This window comes from Amia ocellicauda, chromosome 13 (genome assembly GCF_036373705.1).
Source record: "Amia ocellicauda isolate fAmiCal2 chromosome 13, fAmiCal2.hap1, whole genome shotgun sequence".
Lineage (NCBI taxonomy): Eukaryota > Metazoa > Chordata > Actinopteri > Amiiformes > Amiidae > Amia > Amia ocellicauda.
Genome location: NC_089862.1, coordinates 34,390,444 through 34,403,001, shown reverse-complemented (window position 1 = coordinate 34,403,001; position 12,558 = coordinate 34,390,444). Strand labels below are relative to the sequence as shown.

The 12,558-nt window shown below is 40.8% G+C and overlaps 1 protein-coding gene across 3 annotated transcripts in view; it reads left to right on the top strand.

Annotated features, from left to right (window-relative positions):
• Positions 1–12,558, top strand: part of bnc2 (basonuclin zinc finger protein 2) — a 204,664-nt gene that overhangs the window by 129,649 nt on the left and 62,457 nt on the right. For all 3 annotated transcript variants that reach the window (XM_066720704.1, XM_066720705.1, XM_066720706.1), the window contains one exon: positions 11,863–11,965. In XM_066720704.1, coding sequence (XP_066576801.1) covers positions 11,863–11,965 — 103 coding nt within the window. The remainder of the gene's footprint in view (positions 1–11,862; positions 11,966–12,558) is intronic.

The window sequence follows — 12,558 nt, the reverse complement described above, 5'->3', positions numbered from 1 at the left end:
TATCATTGGTGGAAAATGGAAACTTTCTATTGCTGGTTTCATCTCCATAACCTCTTCACTGCTGCGGCTATTGTGTCTATTCAACGCACATTTGAAAAGGAGGCTTTCTTTTCTCTGACACGGAGATAAAGCGGACTCTGAGGTCCAGTTTGTTGAGTTTGTAAGGTTTTGTTTTTAGGCTCATGCTGTAACGATTGGAGATCAGCGGGTTAAGGGCTCTGATTCAGAGCACAAGTTGGGCCCCGGAGTCCAGAGATCGTGTCTCCTTATCTGTGCCTCGGCGTGTCATTCGCTAGTCGTGATGGGAATTACCCAAGAGGCAAAGCAGGACCGTCTCAGTGACACGGGGATGGGGTGGCAGGGTTCGCTCGCAGGGTCAGCATGTCTGATTATCTGTCGTTATCTTCCAAAGTGAGGGATAGGAAGAAAACCAGATTCCAATGTATATATTCATCTAACTTACTTGTTTTCTCTTCTTGATTTGCCTTGAATGATAGCATGTCACTTCAGTGCCCTTCAAAACCGTATTTATCCATCAGTTTGCTTTTTTTTCATGATTATTAACTACAGTTTTTTGTCCATAATAAGTCATGATTGCTGTGCATATTGCAGCATTTTCTCTGGTGGCTAGATTTGTTGGCTACAGAAAAGAACAACAATAAGTGATGCAACAGATATATTTTCCCACAGTAAAGTTTTTCCACACAACTAACCTGTGGGGTTCGGGAAGCCCCTATAAACGCCCTTTATCCTTGTGATCTTCCCTCCTCAGTTACTTCCCTGATAAACTTTGACCCTGGAAGTCACCGCAATCCCCCTCAACAACAGGGATGGAGGAGTCCCCTGACACAGATCCCCAAACAATCTGTGCAACCCCCCAAACACCCAGACCTGACGGACACAGACACACACACACAGACCTGACGGACACAGACACACACACACACATGTATGTGTAATGATGGCCCATAAAGAAAGCCACTTTTCCATAGGATTATCTGTCTGAAACCCTGAAACCGCAGGTGACCACCGCGACCGCAGCTCAGATTTCCCAGGCCGCCGCGGTGGCCGATCAGCCCGTCAATCAATCGATGTTTCCCTGCGGTGTGATCGAGGCCCGGCAGCCCTCGTGCGAGAGGAGCGCTGCTTTAATTGAGACCCGGCACAGTGTGAGAGCGCTGCGGACCGCTCGTGTTTACAGCTGGGCGGGACCCGCTTCTCCGGCCAACGACAACATGCTTCACAGGAGCTGCTTAACGACACACACAGCAAAACAATTGAAACAAAACACAACCTACAAAGACAGAGAGAGAGAGAGACAGCACACACGCAGGTACACCAGGACGCCGCTCTCGGTCTTCTTTATTGTGTTTTTGGTCACTCAGAGTGGAATGGCCCTCTTTTCCGGTCCCTCAGGAAGGCACAGTGTGTCTCCCGGCCCCTCCGCGGCCCCCCACTCCCCGTCCTCTTTCCTCCGAGCCAGAGAGGAAACCCTGGCTAGACAATCTAGTGACTAATTCAAAGTATCTGGCAAGACAATTGATAACAACCCTCGTCTCTGTGGTGACAAATATGCCCGGCTGCCCTTTATTAACACAGTCCTGCGGCGGCGGCACAGACAGAAACGAGAGAGTGCAGCGCGCGGAGACACAGCTCCTTTAAACCCAGTCTTTTGTGTTGTCCGGGCTTTATTTTCGGTGTGGCCTTCTCTTTTGTCACTATTGTGCGCCCCATAATCTTTTCCTTTCTTTCGGTCTTGGGTAGAGGTGAACAAACGCACTGTCCCCGTCTGCATCGCACGGGTGAGAAAGTCCCCTCTCTCTTTTAAGTCTCGTTAATAGGTACGAGAAGTATAATTACCGGCAGGAAAAATAAATCCGTTATGAGAGCGCCCTGCCACCGTGGCAGCAGAGCAGACAGTTGTGCTTTAATTGCTTTATTAGAAGAAGTTAACTATCTCATCAGCTGTCAGGCCAGCTTGTAAACAGGGGAAACAGATAAAAGGGCAATAGACAGTAATATTTAGCTGCAGCTCAGAAGCCCTGTGTTGTGATTTGAGCCGGGGTGGTGTAACTATCTGTGCCGAGGAAGCGCGCTGTGCAGCCGGTGTTTATGTTAGTTTTTTTATTTGTTTGCTTATAAAGATGTTGTTTTTATTCTCTTTTGATATCTCCCCCTGAAGTTTGAGTTTGTATTTACGCATATATATTTATATGAGTGTGTGTATTAGAAAAAAGGGGGATGGGGTTTACACACAGGATTCTTTCCCGAAGGAGCAACAGTCCAAGGTCGACTGATGCCGTTCCATTCTGCTAAAAATGAGAAAGGAACATAAATAAACACTTTTAATAGCCCTTCACATCGAGGAGGAGAGTAAATAAACACAACTGCAAAGACAGCGCTGTGAGGGGGGGGCAGGGTGGCAGATGACACCGAGACAAGGGGAAATAAACAGACACTAACTACCAGAACAGGGCTCTCTTCTGTGGATTTCGATTTTAAAGTCACCCTGTCACCCTCTTTTTTATTTAAAGATACGAGTGATTGTGTGTATATTTTCTAGCTCCAGTTGAAAGGATAGAAACAAACTGTTATTCTGGATATTTTACACCATCCCTGTCGTTGGAGTTTTTTTTGCCTGAAAAATGAAGTGCAGTTTGAAGGCACTAAAGTTCAAGCCGCAACTTCAAACGCCGATCGGGACGCACATTAAACTGCACTGACTCATTTAGCTCCGCCGTTTGAACCTTTACTTTGGTTAAAGGGTGAATAGTAACGGTGTTGCAGAGGCCTGTGACCAGCATCGCGATTCGACTCATCCCTCGTATGAGTCTGTATTGGCCGGCGAGATACAGTCCCGGCACGTCTTCACTCCTGGCACCGGTGGAGAAGGTATAATAAAGACAGGTTAGCTTAGAAGTGTTAGCAAGGGAAGGCGAGTTTGGTTGTACTTTTGCTTATAAAGGGCCCTGCCTCGTACATCTGCCCCAGTGGTGTGTGACTGCTCTTTATTGTGCTTGGTGTTTTGTCTAGTTATCGTCGCTCTTGGCAAGGTGGTTTGCTAGTTTAGTACGCTAGGGCTCCGTTGTTAAGGGGTACAGTGCATCCCCATGGCCCGTGCTGGATCTTATTAACTCATTCCCCTCGTAAGAACCTGTCACAAAGTGGAGAAACAAATATTTCTGGATTCTGCTTTATTAATTAGAAACCTCCTCAGCATCACTTTATTCGTTTGTGAAATTGGCAGTTTGTGTTTCCTGTTTTTATTTGTTTATCCATATGGTGTACATGTGGTATAATATATGGATATTGTACAGATTTCCCTAAAGGATGCGTGTTTTTGTCTTGGAAGGATGTGTCCTTGTTTCTTTCCCACACTCGGCCCCCTTGAACAGATCAGATCGCTGGCACCTGCCGATTTGTCATTTTGAAAGCGATTCATCCATTAGGATGTATCCCCAGTAAGTCACACTTTATAGAGAAAAGAGAGAAAAGGCATCAAACTGTGCCTGTCAGACGGCTTCCTCTGACTGGGGGGCGAGAGAAAGCGCCGGCGATACGAGACACGGACTGAGATAATACTTTGGGCAAAAATAAAAAGCATGATGGTGTTTCTGCATGTGGAGCACTGATTGACTGTGAGGAGTTTATAACGAGAGCCTGGGAACGAGAGCGGCGGAGGAATCGGGTTTAGAGGAAAGGGCAGTCTCCTAATGTTCCCATTATGTTGTGTTACATATCTGCTTAACGCTGCGGTCGGGGAATACATGTGAATTTGTTTTGTTTGTTTTTATAGCTGCTAATTATTCCCCTTAATGTTCGCGTGCTGAGGAAAGCTCGAAGTAAGAGGCGCGAGGATTGCGATGCGCGCCGTGGAGTCAGGAGTCGCGACTCTTCCAGCATCTCAACAGACATCCCAGGGTGTGCGAACAGGAACGCCGATCAATAACCTGAGACTTTAAACCAGACCGGTGCGGTGAAAAGATTACAGTTTAGTGCCTGTGTCAGCAAGTATCATTCATTTTAAACATGGCACTCTAAACACTTTAATACTATTGTAAATAGCAGTACAAGTCATCTATCAAGACAGAAACAATGTATTTATACACTATATTATTATTATAATGGAGTTTATATACAATGAATCTAAAGTAAAGAGAATGAGAGCAACCACAGTGCAAGTGTTTTCTTCTCTGCTATGAAAGCTTTGAAAACAAATGATATTTTGCAGGTTTTGGAGTTGTATTTGAGGCCAAGGCACAGCTTTTTCTCAGCCGCTGCTCCATTAAATAAGCTTTAACGCTTTCGCAGGGGGATGTGTGTGTGGGGATGTGATCTGGCCGATGGAGATTGATGGACAGACCTGTCACAGGGAGTTTATGAAAACAGTAGCTTGTGTTTGGCGGTAATATATATATATTTTCCTTTACTGGTTTCTGTGTGTGTGTGTGTGTTTTTTCGGCGGTTCTGTTTGACAGGTCACGCTGGACCGTTTCAGTGGAAATTGAAAACAATAGGAGTCGACAGAGGTTGTCACTTAAGAAAATGAAATGTCCCACACTGTGGGCTTGGAAGAGGGAAAGAATTAGAGGGAAAAAGCTAGTCATGCCTGCAGTCTTTATTCTTCTCTCTTTTTTATTATTATACACTTTTTTTAAACGTATACATTCATGCGAACATGTGCGTATGAACACATGATTAATTACGTCCCAATTAATGTATCTGTATTAGATTGTGACACACTGTTCAATACCAAATTATTTGTGATTATTATTATCTTATTGATATTATTATTATTATTGTTGTTGTTCTTTCGATTGTGTTAATAGACGGTATGCAATCTCAATGTTTCAAGATACATTTTTAAAAGAGTTTTGTAGTTGTTGGTATTTCACTTTTGTATTCAGTTCAGTTTATATTTTTCTTGTGTTTTCCAAATGGCCATGATTTTATAAAAAAGTATGTTCAAGATGCATTTAATCCATGCATATTGTAGATACTGCATTCTTATTGTACAATATGAAGATTTAAAGAATCTCACCCATAGCAATGTGCTGTTACTGAATCGTCTAATATATTATCATCATTAATTATTATTATAATTTTCTACAATTCTACAAACAATGCTCTTTATTATTGTATTACTTTTCATATATGTATATATATTAATTTAAAAACACAATCTGTATTCAGAGATTATATAAAAAAAGTGTATAATTCAAATAAAAAAAAATCTTTCTTAATTCACAAAAATGTATCCCAGACATATTGTAATCAAACCAGAAGGTCTGTTCAGATATCATTTAGTTTAAATTACTCACAACAAAAAAAAAATGGACAAGGAGGAATTAATTTTGATTTATTTAAATACTATTTTTGTTAAAGCCGATGTATTGCAAGGTTTGGTTTTACCTTATAATCAATGCAGGGCAGTTTATGTTTTCCCTGAAAGTCAAGCTTGTTTTCTTCACAGGATTTAGTACAAGCCTGTTTCTCCCTGCAGGGTCAATAACGATTAAACACATAAATAAACTCGGCCACGGTGAATTTCCAAAAAGAGTGAATACAAAAAATGCTCACAAACAGTTGCTCAGTATATATATGTATAATAATAATAATAATAAGAAGAAGAAGAAGAAGAAGAAGAAAACAAACATAAATAAGAAAGCAGAAGTGGATCAGAGAAAAACACGGCTGTATATAGAGAGAGCTGCCGGGATTTCAGGTAAAAAGCTGTGACTATCTCTCCAAAAGAGAAGGAAACAAATGACCTGCTTTTTAGCTAAATCGCTGTGTAACTAATCCCGTTTTGTTTTGGTGAAGTGCTCTTCAGCGCTGCTGTTATGATGACCTTTGCAGCTTTGAGTGCCTTCAGCTTCCTCTAAAACAGCCCATATCTGCCGAGAAAAAACTGAACAAACCCAACGACTGAAAAACACAGAGATATAAAAACGTGTGTGTGAGTACAGCTCAGTTTTCGGACATCACAAGGTGCGTGTTCGCAGGCCTCTCCGTGCACTTAAACAAGAAGAGGAGGGGGAAAAAGAAAAGGAAAAAAGTGAGTCTTCAGTAATTACGACTTTGTAGCACAAATTCCTTTAGGGTTCGTTCTTTCCCCATTAGCAAAAGAGATAAGTTGAAATGTATTAAATTTTAACCATACAACAGGGAGTTTTTACTAATAGTAAATGTGTTAATGTTTCTTCCTCGGCTGACTGTTTGTGTTTAAATTCGGGCAGCTTGCCCACGTGGGACTGAATTACAGGTTCCTGTATCTACAATAGCAAATACTTCACAGAAAGCCCCTAAAGGTTCTTATTAATCAGTTAAGGAAGAGCGTTTCGGCACAGCGGTGAACCAGCGCCGAGCTGTAGCCCTCTCCCTCTCTCTCCCTCGCTTGCTCACTCGGCGTGTCGTCTGGAACCGCGAACACGACACGCCGGGCCGGCCGGCAGAGATCCCTGTGCCGGTGCTTCACCAGGCCTCTTAATTCCACTAATTATTGCACTTAATGGCTTCTAATGCAGAGACCGTGGGTTCTTCAGTAATGCAGCATCGAAGCTGTTTGAGCTGTGAGCAACACACACAGTGACACAAAAGCAATACAGTAACAATGTAACAATAATAGAAGTCAATTTGTAGCCGTGAGAAAATGAAACCGCTCTAGTGTAAGCTGCAACAACAACACAACAATAATAATGATAACACAATAAGTGAATTTGAGTTGTGAGGAATGACAGCAACAGTAGTGTGAACCACAAAAACAAGAACATGAAATAGAAGAAGGGAAATTCAGGAGCCGAGTAAGAAATACAAATACATTTTTGTGGACTTCAATATACACCGGTTCATCTGTGGAATTCAAGACCCATTTTCAGTGAGATCAGATGCTCTTCTTCAATATCGCTTTTCATTAGACAGTGCTGGTCGTCGGTGCATAAGGGGTTAAAACAAGTCCCACAGAACACAGACGTCTCAGACACGCACGGACACGACTGCGGCCGAGCAGAGGCCCGATCGAGAGCCTGGATTCGATCAATAATGAGCATCGAGCGCAGGGAGGAGAGATGACGCAGCGGCGATATCGGGGGCTCGGCCGCTCGTTCGGACGGGGACGGGAGCGTCTCCTCGCATCTCGTAGCTTCGGTGTCGAGCAGAGTCATTTATTTTTAAAGGAGAGGAGCCTCAGGATTCATGAAATATTTTTGTTGGCTGGAAAACTCAGAGCAAACAGAGATGTGGGAATGAGTTGTTTGTAGTTTTTTTCTAGTTCTAAGCTGGTCTTTAATGCCTTATTTTCCACTCAAGACTCATTTTACACAAGTTGATTTCCCTGAACCCAGTTTCTGACCTTCGAGATGCAAAGGAAGGAGTTTGCAGACTCTTGTTAATAAAGAGTTAACTATGAAATGTTTTGAACAATTTCACTAAGAAAAAATATAACAACGCTGAACTTCAAGAACTGGGACAAAACATCCACAGATTCTTTTTTGTATTATTATTAGTGATGTTTTATTGTATTATTGTATTTTATATGTATAAATCAGATTACTATTGAGAGATTATTTAAAAAGTCTCATGCTTTACACCTTCAGGCTCCAGCCGCACACTTCAGGTGAATTCACTGGATAAACGGGGCGGGTTCGTTTAATTAAGCGTGATTAAAATAATTCCGGGACAGAGCGTGCAGGAGTTTGCATAAAGTGTTCATGTTTTTATTCAGTATGATGAAGCCATGGCTTTGAAATGAAGTCGACAAGACATAGACAAGGAAGTGAGAAGGCGAGGGATGGGGGTGGGGGGGGATGTCTGTCAGAAGTTCACAATTACACTCCAGGGAGGAGTCTGTGCTTTCATTGACTCTGCTAATGAAGAATTCAGTGCCTGGGCAGCGCGGCGTTCCCCTTCGCGTTTCTGCAGGAATCATCTGCCCCACGTGGTGTTTAGGTGTCAGATTTATGAGCTGAACTGTGCTGAGATTATACTGTAGTAAAATGTAGTAAAGCAACTATGTAATAATAATAAGAGTATAATAGTATAGTCGGACATCCCCTGTATTGTACATCACCCTCGATCATCACATTAACGATGAGGTCAGCACTACTGGTCTGAGCATCTCTCCCTGTTTTTTCATCTCCATTGCTTTTCCCTCCCGTTCCCAAATTATCATTTTGAGATATCTTCAAATGACTTCCTGTACGTTGGCTGAGATTATCACTTCCTGTTTCCTCACTCAGTTATACAGAAATTAATTAACACGTGAACGGGAAGTGATAATCTCAGCCAACATACGGGAAGTCATTTGCAGATATCTTTAAATGATTTAGAGATCTTGACATATTTGAAGATATCTGGAATTTTTTGAAGATATCTTTAAATATTAGCAAAAAAGACTGACTCCTGTCATTTTATATTGACGTTGGCCAGTCCTGACTTGTAGTTTCAGCCAATTCTTTCTTCCTTTATGAATGCCTTGGGCCCAATGTATTCAACTTCTTAATGGAGGAGAAAAGAATTTTAGGGAACATATAAATACCGCCGTGCTTTTTTTGGAATCCAACTTTTCCAGTGAATGGGATTCCAGGCTATCGCATGCATGGGCGACGCGCTGTACATTATATGACTGTGTCGATTCTCCCACCAGACCTGAACTGCATCATATGTATATATCGCCCACTGTGATATCCGACGCATGTGTTTCCTCTAAATGAATCCCCCAAATGACGATTCATTTTAGAATTTCAGAAGCCAGATCGATGTTTTTAGTTTGGTTATTTTATGAATCAGTGCATATATGTAATCTTTTTTATTAATACTATTAAGATGGTGATAATCTTTGTTGTTTACGTTGCTGTTACAAAATACTCCAGAGTGCTTTTAATGATTACATTTGGAGGCATGGCACAGTGAGCTTGTGGCAATTAGAAAACAATAGACAGTTGTTTTGTTTTGTTTATCTGTCATGTTAGCTCTGCACCGCGTGCCTGATTGCAGCTCATTATGGGTGTTTAATCGGCTGGCAGCCGGTCACTTTGATGTCTCCTGGAGACACAGAGGATGTGAGTGTGAGATAAAAAAAAAAAACGCAAGAATGCCAGAGAAAGGGAAAGGATACTCGCTTGTCGCACCTTGAGTTTCCTTCCTTCCTCCTTCTCCTCGCTGCAAATCAATTTAGTCTGCATGGGCAGCGGGCTTTTGGGAATCACGTGATGCACAAACACACCCCGCATTCCTGCACCGCTGGGTCCCGCGAGAAGCAGCGTTTCCCCCGCGAAATGAGCTCCACGGGCTGGCAGGGGGTAATTGCATCGCTTTTGCGTCATATATCCTGACGCAAATATAATGATTCTTGTGATTGTGATTATTTATTCTTCCTCCTCTATTATTATTAAACCTACTAGCAATTGCATAATCTTACTTATTGACTTATACTCTGTGCACATGATTCCTTTATCAGTTTAATTTGTAAAAGAACATCTTATGATTATTTCTGATGCTGAATTACCTAATATTATCTCCCTGAGACTTGTTTTCCAGATACACCTCTGTATACTGAATAACTGTGTTCTGTACAGAAATGCCTCGGTGTGATATTGTGAGTCAAGCAATGGTTTATAACGCGGCATATTGAAAGGGACTGACCTGCACTCTGGACTCAACCTTTCACCTCTGAGCCCAGGCCACTGTTTTTTATGTGTTGGTCAATGCTTGTGCTTTAACAGGTTTTTACTTCGTACTCCTTTATTTATCGCCATGAGATAAAGTACTCATTTGATATAAACAAAAATGTCTACCAATGATCCCCCTGCAAATAAAAAACAACAACAACCAACCAAGGAGAATTCAAATAACTCGATTCTTGACAAATAAAACATGCTACAGCTACACAAAGGACTAGTTCAATTAGCACACAGCTTATGTTGGTCCTGTTGTTTTCTTTCAAAGCAGTCAACAGTCGAGTCTCGATCTCTTGCTATTATAGACATAAATTATTTCAATAAATAGTTCAATCGTATTAAACGTAACATTCTCTAGATGCGTGTTTCATGTTTGCTGATATTTTGTCCTTTGTAGATAATAATAATAATGAAACACAATTATAGGCTGATTATTGTTTGATTAGGTCCAATAGAAGGCCTTGCTTTAGGTTCTAGAAGGTATGAAAGGAAATAGCTCAGTAGGATGGCTCAGTAGTGCTAGAGTAATATTATTAAATGTAAGTAATTTAACTATTTCTTGGTGGTTTAATATGATACTGTAGTACTGAAGGGCCTAATAGAAAGCTTATCAGTATTTGTCTGTCTCTGTAGTTACAAAACTGACAAACGCCGCGCTGTTCGTTAGCCGAGTTTAAGCCGCCGTTTGAAGTTATGGATGAGAGAGATTGGAGATGAAAAGCCACCCATAACTGTCTGATAAAAAACATTTTATGCAAAATCAAACACTTGTGAAAACAGGCACTTGCTATAATTGATGTTCTGTTAGTCCCCTACATGATGACACTCACAAATATTTAGCATTGGTCAATCATTATTATGTAAAGATAATAAAAAACTAAATTATGCTTATTCCTTCTCGGGGAAGTAAATTCATTATAAAATAGCTCATTAATTAATAAACATATTTGTTGGAAGCAGTGTTACTGACAGGAGGATTGCTGATATATTAGCTGGTCAATAAGTATTGATCTGAAGCAGCAGCTTTCCGTGGCGCATTCATGTAAATTATAAAGAAAATATCTATTCCTTCGGAGGTGAAATGGATTAAAGTTACTGCAGGGCTTGCGTTGACACAAATCTACTGGGAGAATCCGACTTAAAATCTGTGTTAATTACCTATTGTTTTGTGCATATTTATTTATTTATTTATGTTCTTACTTTTAGTTTAATTAAAAAAGGCGCTTTAAATCAGCAGCTGAAGGTCTCTGACGCGATGAGATGTCGTAGATAACGAAGCCGTCTTTTCCCTCAGGTTTGCACTCAAATAATTAAGCCACATCTCTGGGTAGCTTACCTGAGGAAAATTCACCCAAATTAGAGCTTTTTCTCTTTTGTAGTGAGAGGACTATTTAATGCATTCAGATCGACAGTTTTCTTACTTAAAAAATACTGTGTTTGATTTTCACAAATCTGCAGCAAAACAAAGTCAATGAATTGCGTTTTTATGATTGTATACTGATATAAAATGTCTGCGTTCACTATAATGTGTGTAAGATTTACTGCAGTGTGCTGATGAACACATGAAGATTAAAACTAATTATAATAATTATTACAAATATATACCATTATCTCATACATTAATGTCATCTAACTTTTAGCAAATCTTAGATTTAAACCAACATATAATTTGTGAATTATTATTATTATTATTTATTATTATGATTATTTTGTCATAGTGAGCATCTGTGGGAAACATTTCAGCATTGTGGTTTTATATTTAACTATTTGGTTCTATAGCTATATTATTATTATTATTATTATTATTATTATTATTATTATTATTATTATTATTATTATTATTTCTCATAGTAAATAACTGCCCTTCAGTTTTCCATGTGTACAAGTAGAAAAGAAAAATAAATACACGATCAGACCTTATAAGAAATCATTTCCACATTTCTACTAGATCCTGTAAAGTCAGGTCCCAGACCACCAGCGATCAAAAATAAATAAAATCGCTTGTTCGTAATCGAACCCAGGGGCAAGCGATTTTATTTATTCCAGTCTTGTGGTAATAAGAGTTATGTTTTTTATACGTGAATGGACTTTTTCCAGTTTGCACATCCGCCCGTCCGTTCCGATCCTGAAAGCCCCGTCGCGTCGTTGTGTATCCTCATGCCCGTCTCTCTTTGTGTTTCCACAGGCCATACGCTGCACCCTGGTGAACTGCACGTGTGAGTGTTTCCAGCCTGGCAAGATCAACCTGAGGACATGTGACCAGTGTAAGCACGGCTGGGTGGCACATGGTAAGACACTACAACAGAGTCTTTGTCTTTTTTTGTGTGTTTATTTTGGTTGTTGTTCGTTTGCTCTGGACACACAGGGCAGAAGCCTCTTTATCCTATTTTATTTATCAAAATGGCGATAGGGTTCATTGGCTTGCCTCTCCGGCCATCACCACGCCCTACTGTCTGACTTGGTTGTGCCGGAGCAAACTGAAATTCGGAGAAAAATACAATCGACCCACCAGCGAAGACGTTGGCACGCCTTAAGCATGTTCTGCTTTTTATTGATTGAGTCTGGCAAGAGAAAGTGCACATCAGCACATAAGTAGTGGCAATCAAAGCTCCATCAGCGCTCCCGCACGTATTTATTGTTTTATTCGGAGAAATAAAACAGACAAGGGGGGAACAAAATGAAGAGCAATTATATCTGCCTTTAAAACTTAACCAGAAACAGGTGTTTGTTACAGTTTTCGTTCTTTAATTGCAACGCCCGGTTTGTTTGAACTCCTCTTGCTAGGGCGCTTCAGAAAAAGTGCTTGATTTTGTCTCCGCAGTTCTGAGTTTCAACACGCTCCCGTCTAAAGCACACGGAGATCTATGAAAGAAAAAGAGAG